Source organism: Schistocerca americana, chromosome 4 (genome assembly GCF_021461395.2).
Source record: "Schistocerca americana isolate TAMUIC-IGC-003095 chromosome 4, iqSchAmer2.1, whole genome shotgun sequence".
NCBI lineage: Eukaryota > Metazoa > Arthropoda > Insecta > Orthoptera > Acrididae > Schistocerca > Schistocerca americana.
This window is the reverse complement of record NC_060122.1, coordinates 434,452,585-434,470,667: the sequence shown is the minus strand read 5'-3', so window position 1 is coordinate 434,470,667 and position 18,083 is coordinate 434,452,585. Positions and strand designations below refer to the sequence as shown.

The window sequence follows — 18,083 nt, the reverse complement described above, 5'->3', positions numbered from 1 at the left end:
GCTTTCCTTGCCATTGCCAGTCTACATCTTATATCCTCTCCACTTCGACCATCATCAGTTATTTTGCTCCCCAAATAGCAAAATTCATTTACTACTTTAAGCCTCTCATTTCCTAATCTAATTCCCGCAGCGTCACCCAATTTAATTCGACTACATTCCATTATCCTCCTTTTGCTTCTGTTGATGTTCATCTTTTATCCTCCTTTCAATACACTGTCCATTCCGTTCAGCTGCTCTTCCAAGTCCTTTGCTGTCTCTGACAGAATTATGTCGTCATCTGCAAACCTCGAAGTTTTTATTTCTTCTCTGTGGATTTTAATTCCAACTCCAAATTTTTCTTTTGTTTCCTTTACTGCTTGCTCAATATACAGATTGAATAACATCGGAGATAGTCTATAACCCTGTCTCACTCCCTTCCCAACCACTGCTTCCCTTTCATGCCCCTCGACTTTTATAACTGCCAACTGGTTTCTGTACAATTTGTAAATAACCTTTCGCTCCCTGTATTTGACTCCTGCCACCTTCAGAATTTGAAAGAGAGTATCCCAGTCAACATTGTCAAAAGCTTTCTCTTAGTCTAAAGGTGCTAGAAATGTAGGTTTACCTTTCCTTAATCTATCTTCTAAGATAAGTCATAGGGTCAGTCTTGCCTCACGTGTTCCAACATTTCTACAGAATTCAAACTGATCTTCCCCGAGGTCAGCTTCTACCAGTTTTTCCATACAATCTACAAATTTTTATCCAAAATCTTCTCTCAGGTTTCTTCCTGCCTCTTCATCTACAACTACATCTATACTCTGAGTTTTGTTTTCATGACCTTACTGCAATATATCTTTAGGATGTTGTAATATGTTAGGTGACCCCTCTAGGAACACACGTTCTTGGAATTTAACAGCCAATCACACCACGATGCACAATGTCTTTCTTATATTATGTCAGTGGAGTTTGATGGGCAATTCTGTAACACTTTTACAATTACTAAAATAACGTGTGGCAAAAGATACTGTTCTTTTTTGGATGTTTTCTTTTTCATTTATCAATGCTTATGCTACTTGATTTGCATCACACACTGAGGAACTATACTCAAATGTCAGTTGAACAAAAGTTTTGTAAGGTATTTCCTTCATGGAAAGAGTTCACTTGCCAAGTATTCTTCCAAGGAATCTCAGTCTGACCTGAACCTTTCCTACAATCATCCAATACATGTACTCCCAGTCATTTAACAGATGTGACCATTTGAAGTGACAGTTTGGCAACTATTGTGTGCAGTTTTGTCCTAGTCCTATTCCTCCCTACCCTCAATCCCTACCTCACTGTGGGGAACACACTACCGCCCTGGCATGCATGATCGTCATCTCTCTGTGGTGCTACACTCTTTTCTTCTTCTCTTACCTTGTTTCCCCTCTCACAGCACTCCTCATCTTTTGCTCCTTCTTTCTTTGTTACTCACTTCATTTGCTCCACCCAATACATTCTCAAACTAGCTGTACTACATTTTTGCCTTGACACGGTATCTCTGTTTTGTACTATTATTAAAATCTATGTGTGTAAGCTGAGCTACCATGTACCTGTTATGGTTTATATGCCTATCTACCATGCAATGCCTCAATACAAATCAACTGGTTACTTTACTGTGTTTTTTTATGCCATACAACTTTTACAGTATTGCTCACTACCTTGAGGAACACTACAAATCACTTCTGTTTTACTCTATGACCTTCTGTCAGTTACTATGAACTGTGATCTCTCCGACAGGAAATCACGAATCCTGTCACATAACTGAGACAATATTCCATAAGCATGCAATCTGACCACAAGCCACTTGAGAGGAACAGTGTCAAAAGGCATGTGGAAATCTAGAAATAGAAAATCGATTTGAAATCCCTTGTCAATAGTGCTCAACAACTCAAGTGAGTAAAGAGCTAGTTGTGTTTTACAAGAACAATGTTTTCTAAAACCATGTTGACTGTGTATCAATAGACAGTTCTCTTCAAGATAATTCTTGCTCCTTGCAAATTTGCCTTCAGTCTCTAAACCATTGTAATACCTTATCCAGTTTTCTTTACAATTCAGTAACTAAACTAAGGCTGGTAATGCAAGAAACTTTCACTGAAGTCAGTTAATTGCTAAGGTGTGAAGTGTATCTGACATTTGGTTTCTTATAACAAGAACATGCTCCAGTGTATTTGATTCTTTGATTTGTCCAAGACTTTTGATACTGTTGACCATAAAATGCTACTAAACAAGTTAGATGCACTATGTACAAGAGAAATAGCAAAAAAATGCTTCCAGTCTTATCTGGAAAACAGGATGCAACAGTCATTGTTAAAACACTAGGATTCCTATTAGAGCAATAAAAGCGGCAACTGGGCAGCTGGTACTAAATTAACAGTGAATATAAAGGAAACAAACAGTACGCACTTCAGCTTGAAGAAGGAAAATAACTGTCACATTAATCATAGATGGTAAATCTATTGATGGTGTAATAATCAGAAGTTCTTAGGGCTGAATATTGATTGTCAGTTAACGTGGAATGAACACACAAAGATATTGGCATAAAGAATGTCAGATGTTATGGTCTTAGGGTTCTACCAGCAGTTTGTAACAACCAATGTCATGTGGTGACACACTGTTCCTACAAATCCTCAATTCTTACCAATGGGATTCTTTTCTGGGGATCAAAGGCACAAGACATGTGCATAATTTTTAAACTGCAGAAAAGGGCTGTAAGATTAACAACTAGAAGTAAAGTTGGGCTCACTGTAAAAAACTATTCTGCAGTATCTGCACTTACTCTCTGACCCGTCAGCAACAGCAGACACACCCATGTCCTGCAGTTAGCATAGCCTCAGGCATCATCCACATCCTGCAAAGGAGCCTGCAGGCCAGCTACAACCACAACAGTTTCCGGGTAGCGAGCTAACACAGCAACAACAATAACAATGTGGTTTGTTATCAATGAGGACTCAGGACATCACCACTGCAAGCACTACACTCACTGACAGGCGGCATTCCAATTGACAACATGAGGTACAGCCAGTGCAAGACTACTACTTTCTGCAAACCACTTGCCATAAACTATCCACACTGTATACCTCGGCCTCAGCCGTACTCCTGCCATTGCACAGACTCCAGACTCAGTTATTGTTCGCAATTAATCCAGGCAACTGCGCAGACCGCTCCACAATTCATCATATGGAGTATACTATCAAATGGCTTTGACCATCAGGAATCTGGGAAGAACCTTGTTCAAGAGGACAAAAACATCCAGACTTATGCCTCGTGCTATGCCTCACTGGGCCAGGGCTTCATGATGAGCCTTACTATGGAGTTACTTGATGTGCTCTCTCTACCAGTGATTCACATCACATCTGAACATCAACCAGTAGCGTTATTTCTTTCTGTAATTGTACATGAATACGCAAGTATCATTTCCAGTGCACTTGGTTGCAGTTTTATTGTTATGTACCATAACTCAGTACATAACAAATTGGCGGTGAGGACAAGTTTTGACCATCACTCCATGCCTTGTCCACCATAATAGATTGGTGGTGATGACAAAACTCTTCTCTGCAAAGCCTCTTTCCATCACTGGTGACACAGTTTCCACTTTGGTCTGTCCGTTTTCACTGTGGGCACTGAGGGGAACCAATCTTTCTCCCCCTCCCCCCCCCCTCCCCATTCTCATCCCAATACCTGAAGAAGTGGCAATCATGACATTTTCAGTCTCTCATCTGCCATCCAGCCACTGCCTTCCTCTGGCTGCCCAATGCTTCTTCCTGTTGCATTCAAATATTGAGCCATGGCAGGCCATCTTCTTGAGCTGCTTCAGATATAGGAATTGGAGGTGAAATCACACATTTTTTGCTACCTCCAGCACTGCTTTTCACAGTATCATCCACCATAACGGATTGGCAACAATTTCTGAGATACAAGGGTTCACAACGATCTGCTACATTTTTTGCCTAGGTTGTGCAAAGTGAAGGTTCCACCTACCGATTACACCTGCCAAATTTTACCCATCTGGCTGTAGTGTCACCTTTTTTTTTTTGCCCAGTCACTACCACCAAGCTATCTGATTGTCTCTGGTTCAGTATCTCATACTTTTCTGCCCTCGACGTAACATTGTTTCTATTGCAGCACGCCTTATTTTGCGTGAACTTCACACGTGATACTCTCGACATTTTCAGACTTCTGAGATAGAGGGTTGCAGTATGTCCCAGCAGCACTGAGTTCCATCCACCATCCAGCTGCCACTGCCCTCCGCCACAACTTCCTTTTGCATCTGCACACTGCAGCCATGGCGGGCCCTATTCTCAAGGGTGGCACTATTATGGACATCAATTGGCCGCAGCACTCTAACTCAGTTCTGCTGCACTGACTGCTGCCGTCCTCCGTCCATGAATGGGTTCATTGGTTTCCAGCGTCCTCCACATCCAGGGTCAAAAGTGCCTCCAGGATCATCTGCCTCCAGAGCTCCAAGGATCATCCGCCTCCAACGTTCAGCCAGCCTGCTGTAGTTTCTTGCTCTTCAGAATCTTCCATTGTACCAGCCTCTTGCCTGCAGACTCGCCAGCTCTGCTGGACTACACAACTTCTATGGGACCTTACATTCCTCACCACTTACATGAGCCAAACCCTCCTTTTCCTTTCTGTGCACCTAAGCATGCTTCAGCATCAGGCACTCAATGGACCAATCTCTCCTGCATTCCGCCCTTCTCCTTCTGTGTTCATTCCTTGCTGCTGCACCTTCCCTGGCTTTACACCATCATTCCTTCCATGATGTCCTATTGTTAATCTGTTTCTTTCTTCTCCAGTTGTGTTCATTCGTATCCGTGTGTTTGCCATCATGCCTGAGCTGTCCAAGAAGTCTGCAAAGCGACAACTCTCAATCTCGGATGTTGGTTCCGGAATCTGGGCTGCAGTTGCCTATGGCTCCTCAGATACAGACGCTCCACATCGCCTGGATTAGGCATCGCTCCCATGTGGAGCGGAATTGGAATCCGTGTGGATCTCCCCTGTGATGCTGCAACTCCTGGTCACTCTTTCCCCCCATGGGAGGGAAGGTTACAAGTTCCACAGAAACAAATCAATGGCTTTACCAGCTCTTTCCCCAAGGGGGAAGGGGGTGTACAATCTTCAGCTACGAGCACGGCAGCTCCGCCATCTTCTCCAAGGAAGAAGGCATGCAGTATCTGCACCTATTCTCCTGCTGGACAGCAACCCTAAGTGGTTGTAGCAAAGGAATAAGAAGAATACCAACACATAAAAATTTATCTTCTAAGTGCTTATGCTCACGTTTATATTGCCAGAAAGAGCAAGGCAAGGGACAGAGATTTTAAAATTAGTTGGAGGTTGAGTTTTAGAAGGATTCTTGTAAGCAAAGAATTACAGCAGCAGCTAGGAATATTGCAGCTGAAGTTCAGACGACTGAAGACAAAAATGTTAGCAAAGAAATAGCATAATTTTTCCCACAAACACTTCAATACGAGTGCTATTAGCCATTACGTTAAAATTATACATACTTATCTGTCTATAGAAAGTAAACATAAGTAACAGATATATACATATCCAGCATGTGAGTTAATTGCCGAACTATCACAGCAGCAAAAGGAGCACAGAGTACAACTTCTAGAGAACACAATTTCAAAAGAAAGTTAGACTGCGAAGAAAATCTTTCATGCTAGCAATGAGTTTCCTCCTCAGGGGACACCACCTTACAGTAGCACTGTCCATGCGGGTGAGGAGGTTTGCGTGCTCTAGATCCTGAGGGCTATGCTGGCAGTAGCTTAGCTACCATCAGGGTCACCCATGCTGGATTGGCCAAGGGGGAGGAGCCAGACAAAGTGTATCCCACAATGGCCCACTGGTCCTTTTCACCTATCCCAAGCCGTCCTTACCCTGTCCGTTTCCTGCCATCTCAAATCTTAATAAAGGGTAGGGGGGACTCTTAGGCATACGGAATCCAGCCGCCCTAAGGGAGTAAACGCTTAAATGAAAATTGGGCAAGTCTGGAGGCTCTTAGGTGGCAGCACCACCACCAGACTAGAGAGCTGTGGGCCAATCACCAGCACTCCCAAAAACAAATGATTTAAAAAACAGCAGAAAAGAACAGCCGGACGGACTCAAATATGATGACCTTTGGCATGAAAAGGACAACAAAAATAGGTTTCTGGAATATTATAACATTGAGAGAAGCCAGCAGATTGAAACAGGTTACAAAGGAGATGGCAAGTTACAGGTTGGATGGTCTCAGACTTAGTGAGGTGAGATGGCTAGAATTTGGAGAAATCCAAACACAAGGTGGATACACTTTTTTATACTCTGGACCCACTGGAGAGGATGCAGAACACAGAAATGGAGTTGGACTTTTGTTAACCAAAGGAGTGAAAATGAGCTTTACGGAATGGAAACTGGTTTCAGAAAGACTACTGACAGCACGTTTTAAGACAAATGTTCGAAATGTCACAGTCCTCCTACAGAAACCTCAGATACTGAACAGAAATAAAAAGAGTTTTACCTTTCCTTTAAGTGTCACCATTAAAAGTACCAGTAAGAGAGACATCTTGATTATTATGAGAGACCTAAATGCAAAAGTCGGGAAGAACAATGAAAGCCTAGAGCACGTAAAGGAATTCCACAGTATGGAGAAATGAATGAAAATGGGGATATGTTTCAAATTTCTATGCCAGTCACAATTTGGTGACGGGAGGTACATTATTCCCATACAAGAATTGCCATAAGGTTACATGGGTATACCCTGATCATAGAACAGAAAACCAAATTGATCATATAGCACTAAGCAAAAAATTTAGAAGGTCACTGATGAACGTGACAAATAAATGCGAGGCTGATGTTGGCGATGATTACCACCTTATTGTTGCAACTTTTAGACTAAAATCATGGGTACAAATAGGAAGTTTGAACAACGGAACAAAAAAATATGATGTGGGAAAACTTAGAACAACAGCAAAACACGAAGCTTTCTGTACTGAGCTAAGGAACCGCTACAAGGCACTCCGAGAAACACAGGAAAATGATGAATATAGTGTTGATGATACATGGACTCAAATTAAGGACGTCTATTGCAATGTGTGCAAACAGGTCCTTGGCTTTAAAAACCATTTGAAGAAAGACTGGATGTCTGAGTGTACATGGAATTTGATCAGCTGTAGAAAGGAGATTAAAGCAAAATTAAATATGAGTAAAACAAGGCAACAGAAAACTCGAATGGAAGCTGAGTGGGCAGCTACTGACTCTCAAATAAAGAGAGTGTGAGGAATGATAAGAGAAAGTGGATGGCGGAGCAAGCTCTGAGAGCAGAGACAGCTGCTGCAGCAAGGGGTGATGCAAAAGAACTGTACCGCAACACTACAGTGTTATCCAAAAAAGGTTTCAACAAGAACAGACCTGTGAAAAGCAAGGAGGGTCGACTGTTGACAACAGAAGAAGACCAACTTAGAAGATGGAGAAAACATTTTTCTGAAGTCTTAAACAGAGAGCAACCTGAAGAGAGGAAGAGGCAATGGAATTTTCCATATGCCAGTGACAGAATCAATGTAAACACACCAAGACTGAAATTAAAATAGCTCTCAAACAGACAAAGAACAGGAAGGCTCCAGGAGTGGATAATATTGCACCTGAGGTGCTAAAAGCAGACATTGACACCATGGTAAATTTAATGCATCCATTGTTTGAGAAGATATGGTCAGAAGAGAAAATATCAAAGGATTGGAAAGAAGGGCTGGTTATTAAGTTGCCAAAGAAAGGGGATACTACCAACTGCAATAACTGGTGAGGCATCAGCCTCCTATCTGTACTAAGTAAAGTACTCTGTAGATTGATTCTAAATGATATCCAGGACTCAGTCAAGGCACGACTGAGATAAGAGCAAGTTGGATTTAGAGAGCACAGAAGTTCTGTTGATCTCATCAACACACTGCATGTAATACTTGAGCAAAGTGCAGAATGGCAGAACACACACTACCTTACATTTATTGATTTTGAAAAGGCATTTGACACTCTTAATAGGAGAGTTCTGTGGCATACCTTGGAAGAATATGGAATACCATTAAAGATAATAAATATTATTAAAGCCATGTATGATTGATATGAATGTAGGGTGCTACACAATGGGAAACTTAATGAATCGATCCAAACAAATGCTGGGGTGAGGCAGGGATGTATTCTGTCACCTACATTCTTCTTGTTGGTACTGTACAGCGTAATGAAAAGAGTTGTTGTTGTTGATGATAGGAGAAGAGGTATTCAGTAGGGAATGCAAGACAGGGTTGAAGACATTGACTTTGCTGACAATATCTGGCTGCACTCGCAAAGATTGCGTGACAAGGAAGAAAAGCTGGAAAGACTGAAAGAGGAAGCAGAAATTGCAGGACTTAAAATAAATGTTCAGAAAACTAAGGAAATGAGAATGCGATCTGAAAAACAAGCAAAGCTAACAGGAGGATGTAAAGAGTCGGATATGGAAGGCAAACGGAATCTTTGTACAACTGTACCGTGTCTGGCATAATAAGAACATCTCGACATGAACCAAGCTGCACTTATCAATAGCAATGTAAAGTCAGTCCCCCTGTATAGTTGCGAAACATGGAAGGTAAGAAACGTGATTGTAAACCAGCTGTAAGTCTTCATAAACCAGTGTCTTCGGCAAATTATAAATGTGAGGTGACCAGATGTTATATCAAATGACGAATTGTGGGAGATGACAAACCAGCGACCAATCCATGAACAAATAAAAGAAAGAAAATGGAGGTGGATTGGTCACAAAACACACAACAACAAGGACCTGTTGAAAAGGCAGCACTGGATTGGAATCCACACGGAACACGTAGACGTGGCCGCCCGAAAGAGACGTGGGAAAGAACAGTGAAAGAAGAAGCACTGAAAGCTGGTAAAACATGAAGTGAAGTGAATTGTCTGGCTGCCAACAGAACCAGGTGGAAGGTCTTTACTGCTGCCCTAAGATCCAACAGGAACTAAAGGAAATAAGTCAAAGTAAATCAACAATGAGTTTGACGACTTGTCCCACACAGCGATAGCCTATATGAGAATGAGGCTCATATAAGGAAATCATTATAATTTTAACTTGTACAGTATTTCCCATGAAAAAGGAATATATCTACAACTGAACAAGTCTGCTGCTGTGTTAAAATGTATCATCTGCACTCCGCTATGAGAGGAAAAGTCTCTCCAGATGCCAGATGACACCTTTGCACTCATTGCCGTAACTGATTTTATTGACAAACATATATCCTCAAATGGATTGTATTGGTGGAGTGCATAGGAAGTTTTCATAGCTATTCACCACATCTACTGGCACTGAAGTAAGTAACATTTACATCCTGGTGTCAGCCACTGACTTCCAGGACTTGTTTTATGAATTATAGAACACTGATGGCGTCTTTGTACTTATATCTTGCATAGTGTGTTGAAGTGTTCTGAGCTATTTGTACATCTGTTATTAGAATGCAGTTGTGCAGAGCTATCAACATAGCAGGCTAAAGACTTCCAATAGGGGCAAACTGTTTGTGTGCACTTCATTGATGCATTTATGACAACAATAGTAAATCTTGGGGTATCTCAAATAATTGAATTTGATGTGGCGATAGCATTCAGTGTTCATAAGAAGACTGCTGGCTAAATACAATAGTGGAGAAAAAACTAAATTACTGGTACAAACGAGGACATTAGATACAGGGATTTCCTCTTAAAAGTAGACTATCGTCAGGAAGTGATTGCCTGGCTTAATATGCCCACAGAAAATGCAGTATCAATGAAAACTGTGACTGGAGTACACATACAAAACATTCATGATACAGCTACTGACAAACTTAGTTCAAACTAAGTGAATGCAAAGAAGAGGTTTCAATGCTGCAAGGAATGTAAAATCTGGATGATAAACAAAGTAAGTAATAGTAATATGGTATGATCAGACTACTTTTACGCTATTCAGTAGATGGAAATATTTCCATTGATTTCTGTTTATCAGAGTTTTCCTGGATTATTTAGGCGAATGCCAGGATGGTTCCTTAATCAAGGCCAGAGACAGCCACCTGTCCTACTCTCACGGACTACTTGCCCGATCCTCATAAAACATGATATGTATGCTGTGTGTTGTGTATTTTGACCTACTGATTTGCGCTGTATTACCTTGATAAATCCTATATTGTTGAGAGATGACCCTTGGATGAATGAAGATAAACAAAATTAATTTAAATATTTTAATATATGCTTGGTGAAATAATAAATGGCATCTTCAGTAGACAGGCCCTATCGGAATCTCAGTAAAGGAAACTGCATCTTCTAAAATGAAAACATCCTTGTCACAAGATTCTTCTGGCCTTTATAGTCATTGGTGAATATATTCCAGTCATCATAGCCTGTAATGAAAGAATACTGGGGGTTCATTACCTTCACCTGCCTCTTTTTGAGAGAAATGAATATTTTCTATCAGAATAATGATATAAAATCCCATTTACCATCGATCAGAATGATAAGTATGATTCCGTGGGAGGATAAGGACAGTTCAGGTTGCCAAAGGTGGCCCTACAGCATAGGTACAAGGTAAAGTTGCCATCAACCCAAAGATTGGTTTGAACACCGTAGTGCTTTACCAGGCACGGCCCTTTAGAAGCAGTGTGTCACACCTTGCCTCTGAACTGAAAACCTACAATTTAACATGGAGTGCCCAACCACAGTGCACTTCATACCTTCACCTTGCCTTTGAACTGAAAAACCTACAGTTTAAAGTGAACTGCCAAATCACAGCGCACTTCAATGTTTTCCACGTTAACAAATACTGGCAGATGTGAAAGAAATGACAAGCGACAGATAAAAGTCCTAGGATTGGCCAGGGATTGAAAGTCAGACCTTTGAATCAACACTGGGCACTTATACATTACACTATACCTATTAGGAGGAAAATAATGTTATTTTGTTCAACTTCTGTATAGTTAAAGGAAAAGTAAGAGATTTAATTCACCATTAATAATCAATTAAACAATGTTGCAACTACAATTCTGGAAAAAATATTGGCACACTTCCACAGCCAATACGAAAAACTACAATTAGTTTGATAGGTTGCATATGTAAATTGTTAGTTGCTAGTCAAAGAATTAATGCAAAATAATTATAATGATTAATTCTCATATAGAACAGCTGATACGTACTCCACAAATAATCTGATCCACTAACAAATCATGGAAGATGGAATTACAGATGACAGGATATGTGCACAATAAAAATATTCCAGGAATAAATATGGAACTACTACATATATGTTTGACAAGGGCAGGGAGAGGAATGCACCATTTACCAGAGCCACAATGTTCACTGTTTTTATTTGGGGCCAAGTGAACCTACCCATTATATGGGTGCAAACCGAACACTTGATATATTTTTCTTTTCTTATGTAGATTAGGAACAAAGATTGATCTGTAGCATAGCATGACATCAAGGTTAAGTTGGAAGGTGACAGTTTGATTGTGAACTGGCAAGGCAAACAAATCTAAATATGAAATCTACATAAAAGAACAATACATTATCCTAGATTTCGAAACTATTAGTTCCTTTGGCTGCTTTCATCTTCACAACAGGTGAGTCCCTCTTATCCCGGGAATGAGCAAGCCACCCTTCCTTTTCAATCTTCGTGACAAACCCCCCACCCCCTGGAAGATGCATTATACAGGACACATTCAACAGAAAGAAATTGTTTATGAATCACTCTTCCCGTAAAGAGTAAAAAGGGAAATTAAATAATTACGTACATAGCTTTAATACATTCCCTCTACGAGATGAGTGAAGGCATAGTTAAAAACAGTACAGTGTTAAATGATTATACATGAACTACAATCCAAAAACTGTCTAGCACATAAGCCTTGGAAATAAACAGATGTAAAATACAATAAAGTGCAGAATGTATTTGAAGAGTGATATAAATTCAGGATATAAAAATCTCTCTCTCTCTCACACACACACACACACACACACACACACACACACACAGACAGTGAGAGGCGAAGAAAAAGGGGGGGGGGGGGGGCGGGGGGGGACCAAGATTTTTGCCACAAACTCTCATTGGCAGGAAGACAGCAACTCTTTACACTATCAGCAGACTAACGAAATTCTTAAGGATGATGACAACTTTGAACAAAAACAGACACAGTTTGTTTGCAGACTGACAATTTTTGACAATTTTTATACCAGTTATGTAGAATATTATTGAAGCTGTCACAGAACTGAAATTAAGAAACAAAATAAATGTCATACTTCACTAGCAACTATCACTTTCAAGTTATGAGGAGACTATTTTGCATTTCATAGATAGATTGTAAACATAAAGGTCAAAATGTAGATTGTGTCTATAACTACTATTTCAGACTACTGCCAAATACTTTCATGGAAGGACAGTTACGAATGCCAACAAAGAAAGAAGAATAAATTTCATATACGAAATGCCCATCACCTCAAGTGTTGAGCTGAAGACCATTATTTTGGCTGAAATGAAAAAAATAAACAAACAAATACATAACTGGTGAATACCCAAATGTTTACTCATCACTAAACTTGATGCGTTGGGTAGGAAATTTTCATCCTGTTTCCAAATTAAGAACTCAAGGTTGACACTTTTGTAGGCTGATCTGGGTGTTTTGCAACAAAGAATGATGTGAAACTTTTAAAAAAAAGTAAAACAACATGAGATCTGTGGGTTCACTTTGATGTAAAATACTTTGTTATATCGAAACGAATTTCAACATGACCAGATAGATTTCTCTCTTTTCCTTTCTTTCTAAGTTTTGCATCGAGGCACTGCACCCAAACTCACATTGTTTTGAGCTAAAAAGTGCAGTGAATATAAAAACATATAAATAACTGATAGAAAAACGCATAGATACGAAGTTAACTTAAGCTTTTTTTCAGTTTAAAAAGGCACATTGCAGCAGCCTTTTTTTTTTCTTTTTTCGTTTTTAATTTCATTCATTCTTAGGATCTTGGGAACTATTCCTGTTCAGTTTCATAAGGAATGTCAGTACATATAACACTGTATTTGTGTGATGTCACTACAGATCAAATAAATCTAATATTAACATACCAACATTATGACAATCTGCTGAGCATGGAATCATGTGAAAGTGTCTGTAGCACATCAAGTTTGTTAAAAAGCAAAACACACACACACACACACACACACACACACACACACACACACACACACACACACACACACCATGCTGTTACAACACAATCATTTTGTAGGTGATGTACAACTGGCATGTTTAACTAATCAGCCAAGACGTTCACCAGAGCAATCGGAATTCCAGTTAATGTTAGCTCTAAAGTGGCAAACATCCAAATTAATTGAGAAACTGAAATAACATAATTTCGATACTCCTACTCGCTAATAAATGATGAACATTTAATTCATTCTCCCAAACCTGCCAGTTCCTGTAGTTTACCCGAACCTTACAATTATTAATTGTTTGTGTAGCTGATAAAAAGACTGCAACTTTCCCAGGATATTATTGCAAACTGGTTCACTGTTCACTTTATTTGCGACCTGTGCTTGTTTGATACGCAGAAACAGCACAAATATTAACAGAACCTAGAACATTTTCGCTATTCCACACACTATGTGCTACTGTTATGATGTCTTTTGACAGCTAGTATATACATGAGACAAGAGCGCACCACACAACAAATCACATGTTCTGCTACTGCGAAAGGATGTTTGCTGGATGCAAGACAAAGGTATAAACTTCTCAAATTGCGAGAATTCTTTTTCATTCAGCTTCACTCCCTATTTCCCATACTGAAAGCTATGAAGCTAACCTATATCATCGCTCTATTTAAAGGCCAAGCTAAGTAGCCAGTTCTTTTTGTTATGGTTTTGTTAATAGTTAAAAGTTGAATCCATGCTTACAAATTTTATTTAAAATCGTCATACCGATTACACGAAGTTTTTTATCTTGTTAATGGGGTCGCTTCATTTTCGTCATTCAGTTATCCCCATGACCCCCTACTTCGACTCCAAAATATGGCTGCCACACCTAGCCATCAAAGGAATTGTGGGAGTGTGCAGTCAGAAATGTAAACAATATTGCCAAGTTGTCTGTTACTTCCAAATTAAATTTGATAAATACTTGACGAATTATTCGCAAAGGAGTTGTGCTGCATGAGACAAAGCTAGTGGCATTTGTTAAAACTAGTAAACTCTGATGTACTTTCAAGAACAGTTTTTAACATTAATATTCTGTTTGTACTTTTATTATACAAACCGTTCGTATTAACTGCAAAATACTCATTATTTTCTTGCAGACTATTCCTTAGCCTCGACGAATATTGATCCTGTAAACAGTGACCAAAACTGTAATTACACAGACGTCCAATTTGGCAACACTGAACACCTTACAACCCGGATACCTATATATTTACTCTTAAATCAAAGTAAAATATGTGCTGGTCGTTGATATTCGTGTGAGAAATACCAGTGTCGGTGCCTGACCCATTTTTTTTGTAATGTTGATGTTTTTATTTACATAGTGAACTTTCGCTAACGTTGTATGCGTAGGCGTGAATAAATATGAACATTAAATGTAGGTAGATGACAGCGTCATATTGTTCATGATGGTGGGTTGTTGTGGATTTGTGATATGGTCTGTGAATTTGTGGTGGACAACTTCGCCAAGAAAGTAAGAAATGTGTCGTTATTGTATAGGTACGTGTCTGCTGTACGACAATTTGACAGCATCTATGTCATTAAATCGACTTACATGGAGAAGATTTCAAAATCTGTTTACGCGCCTGACGAGTTTGCTTCAATTCGCTATGCCTGGGATGAGATTGGCAGATTCGGTGAGTAGTCATTGTCTGCAACTGTTTCGAAAGTAATATCTTGTTGTATTTTAATCACTAGTAGTCGATGACGTCTCCTGAACATCTAGAGCATTAATTACACTCCCTTGTTTTGCAGATTTCTGAGGTTCCTGCGCTAGGACAGAACCATCCACAGTTGGTTGAACTTTGGTTACAGAAATGACACCAAAAACCCAGAGGACTACTTCATGCAACAATATATTTGTCGTGAGGATATACATCACCATAGATTTGCCACACTACAGGAATTTAAAGTGAATTTCATGGTCCTTAAAAGGACATCCTTAGTACCTTCGGTACCAACAATGGGTGAGCCTGTGAAGAAAAAGCAAAGAGTTGATGAAATAACTGACATAAATTTGCAGAGTGACGGTGATACGACTGTGGAGGAGGAATTGGCTGCGATACAGCAGCACATTCTGAATCAGTGTTTGTGCCCTGTGTCAGAAACATGTCTGTGGAAACCTTTTCAAGGCGTGAAACTTGTGTCTGAAGAACAAGGAGATTACCGCATACCAGTGCTGTCGGAATGGAGCCGTGACAGAATCCTGTTATTTGTTAGCATATTGCAGCTTTTATGTGAAGTTGCTATTAAACAAAATTCGAAAGGCACTCTGTGTAGTCGAATTGGTGAAATATGTGACGTTCTAGTTAGGAATGAATACGGTTTGATTGAGCAACTCATAGAGTTTTCTTCGCACCCAGATCCCTTTGTATGCTTCGCTGCTAGCAGAGCTTTGTCAGCCTTTTTAATAGTGTCTAAATCTCACGTTAATCCTTCCTGGTTAGAAAGCCTTACAGAAAATATTCTCATTACAACATTGCCACAAAAAATTTCTTTTTCTTTAGAAGTAATTAAACATGTTGTAGAATGGAAAGATATTGATAATCATCCATTAGAGGACAACAGTGAGGACAGGCCACCAACTGGTTGTGTTGTGACGAGTTTATCTGATCCAGAAAGCTTGGACACTAGCCAAGTAAAATGCTTGTGCATAAAAGCACTAGAATCTAAGTGGCCAGCAGTAGTCAGAAAATTTGATGGATTGATAGCATCATACTCTAATGAACATGAATCATCTATCATAACATTCCTTGGTTTGTGGGAAGCAATCATTTCAGTTAAAGCAAATCTATCTGTAGTTGACACAAAACCTTTTTATGCCCACTTGGACAGCTTTGTAGGACTGCTCAATTCAGCTGTTCCTGCTGGCATTTGGAAACATTTGTTAGCGTTGTTCAATGAAGTTCTTTGTTATGGCAGTACACTTGCATTGCAGGATATATTGGCTGAAGAACCTTGTGCACTGGCTCATTTGGTGGTGCGAAGTGTGAAAGACTGGCATTTGTTGGATACTCTTCCATATCGTGGTGGTAGTGGAAGGTTTGGTGGTGGTGCAGGTGATGGTGATCGTCCATTACTGCAAAAAATGGTTTTGCTGGTGCTGAAGAGTGTTGCTGTGACTGTGAAAGAAACAAGATGTGATAGTTCGAGTGACAGTTCCCTTGGTTCAGAGGCAGATGATGTGGATGCTGACATGGCTGTCATTGAACGAAGTATTAGAGAAGTGCTCCGTCAGTTGGACAACTGTGTGAAGACACTGCTTCCCTTTCACCCTGAAACACCTCTTGCCCAGTGGGTTGTTCAGTTGTTTACAGACCAGGATGATGCCTTAATTGAAGGAATGGTATGTTGTTTGGATGTAGCTGTAGGTTTATTTTACCGAAGCAGTACTCAGGTTGACTTAGGACGTACATTGAGTCCAGGAACAACTTTTGTACAGTTTCTTAGAGCTGTTTCTCATGATCCAGATGTGCTACTGGATCTCCTTGTCTCAAATGAGACTTGCTTTTTGCTGTACCTGTTACGCTTGTTGAAGTTCATACGTCGAAATTGGGAGGACTTTGTCGCTTGTTGTGGTAGAGAACTGGATGACACGATGTCTGTTCTAATAAGATTACGCCTTGCGATTGACAGGCTTGTGTCCAAAGCCCTGTTCCCGTATAATATTAATCCTGTGCTGAGGCTGTTAGAGAAGTGTGAACAGATGTACGAAGTTAATGACAGCTAGTATTGGATTTAACAGAAGCTCTATCCTCAGTGAGTTGTGTATGCCTGTGTTCCTTATTTTGTGTAGTTGTGAAATAATTAGTCTTGTTTATTTATATTTCCATCATGTACTAAAAAAAATCAGAAGGCAAGTTAAGCAACATATAACATATTTTTTTACCAAAATAGTGTAAATATATGTATTTTATACAGTGGTGTTAATATTTATATAGTTTTAATATTTTTTTTTATTCAACATGGTCACATATCAGCAAGCCATTCCAACATAAGTTACCCCTGTAAACTGTACAAAGTTGCATGCAGAAAATAGTATGCTTAATGCTACACCTTACCAAAGTTTTGGCAAAAAACTGCCATGTGCTGCAAGTTCTTGATTATGATGTATTTTCCTCATTTCCTTTGTAATAATGAGCTGATCATTTAAATGCTCATACATTTAACTGTACTTCAGACCACTGAATATAAATTTTCCATTGAAAGCAGCTGGTTTCAGTAATGTTAAAATACTTTTTAAGTTGGTGTTACTACCTGCACCAAAACTTTTGTTTAATACTAACATGCTCATTTTTGAATATAAGAATGTGGAAAAGACATTGTGAATTTTCATGAAAATCATTTGGATTATAAACAAATTTTAAATACATAATTTGGGCATAATTAATACTTAATATAATCTTTCTGATCATTTGAATAAATGTTGAATGGTGTTCACCATGCAGTTAACCTGTTTTAATGTCCTTATGTTATGTTGTGCTGTGTAATTCAAAAAGTGGTGCTGTAGAAAAGCCTTCAAATCTCAAATATTGTCTGCTAGATGCAGTTTTACTTTGTCAGTTCATCAGTGTTGTTTAATGATGTCTTTAAGGTTTTGTACTGCAATGTGAGCATTATTTTTATGATAAGTGAATAATTTCCTGTCCATTTTAAAGACAGTTTATTTTCCATGTTGATCTGTTCAGAAAATATTAAGATTACATTATTACTGAATTTTGAGTCCACCTGTTATGCAAAGAACTGTGTGAATATATGCCCAGTCTTGTTTCAGCCCCATTTTGTCATTGTCAGTGGGTACTGTTGTTCATATTTTAATTTTTTCCCTCATTGTTGGGTTATGCAGGAT

The 18,083-nt window shown here is 39.3% G+C and overlaps 2 protein-coding genes across 3 annotated transcripts in view; one reads left to right on the top strand and one right to left on the bottom strand.

Annotated features, from left to right (window-relative positions):
• Positions 1–14,067, bottom strand: part of LOC124614022 (serine/threonine-protein kinase Genghis Khan) — a 349,615-nt gene extending 335,548 nt beyond the window's left edge. Inside the window, exon 1 of the mRNA XM_047142836.1 lies at positions 13,964–14,067. The gene's annotated coding sequence lies outside the window, so the exon portion shown is untranslated. The remainder of the gene's footprint in view (positions 1–13,963) is intronic.
• A 92-nt stretch (positions 14,068–14,159) lies between these two features.
• On the top strand, positions 14,160–17,644 carry LOC124614021 (protein lines). 2 transcript variants are annotated; one of them, XM_047142835.1, is made up of 3 exons: positions 14,160–14,646; positions 14,735–14,871; positions 14,990–17,644. In XM_047142835.1, the coding sequence occupies exon 3, from the start codon at positions 15,081–15,083 to the stop codon at positions 16,962–16,964; it is 1,884 nt and encodes a 627-aa protein (XP_046998791.1). In that variant the 5' UTR covers positions 14,160–14,646; positions 14,735–14,871; positions 14,990–15,080; the 3' UTR covers positions 16,965–17,644. The 2 variants fall into 2 exon arrangements, with proteins under 2 accessions (XP_046998791.1, XP_046998790.1); XM_047142834.1 differs by having other exon boundaries at positions 14,160–14,871.
• The last annotated feature ends 439 nt before the right edge of the window (positions 17,645–18,083 follow it).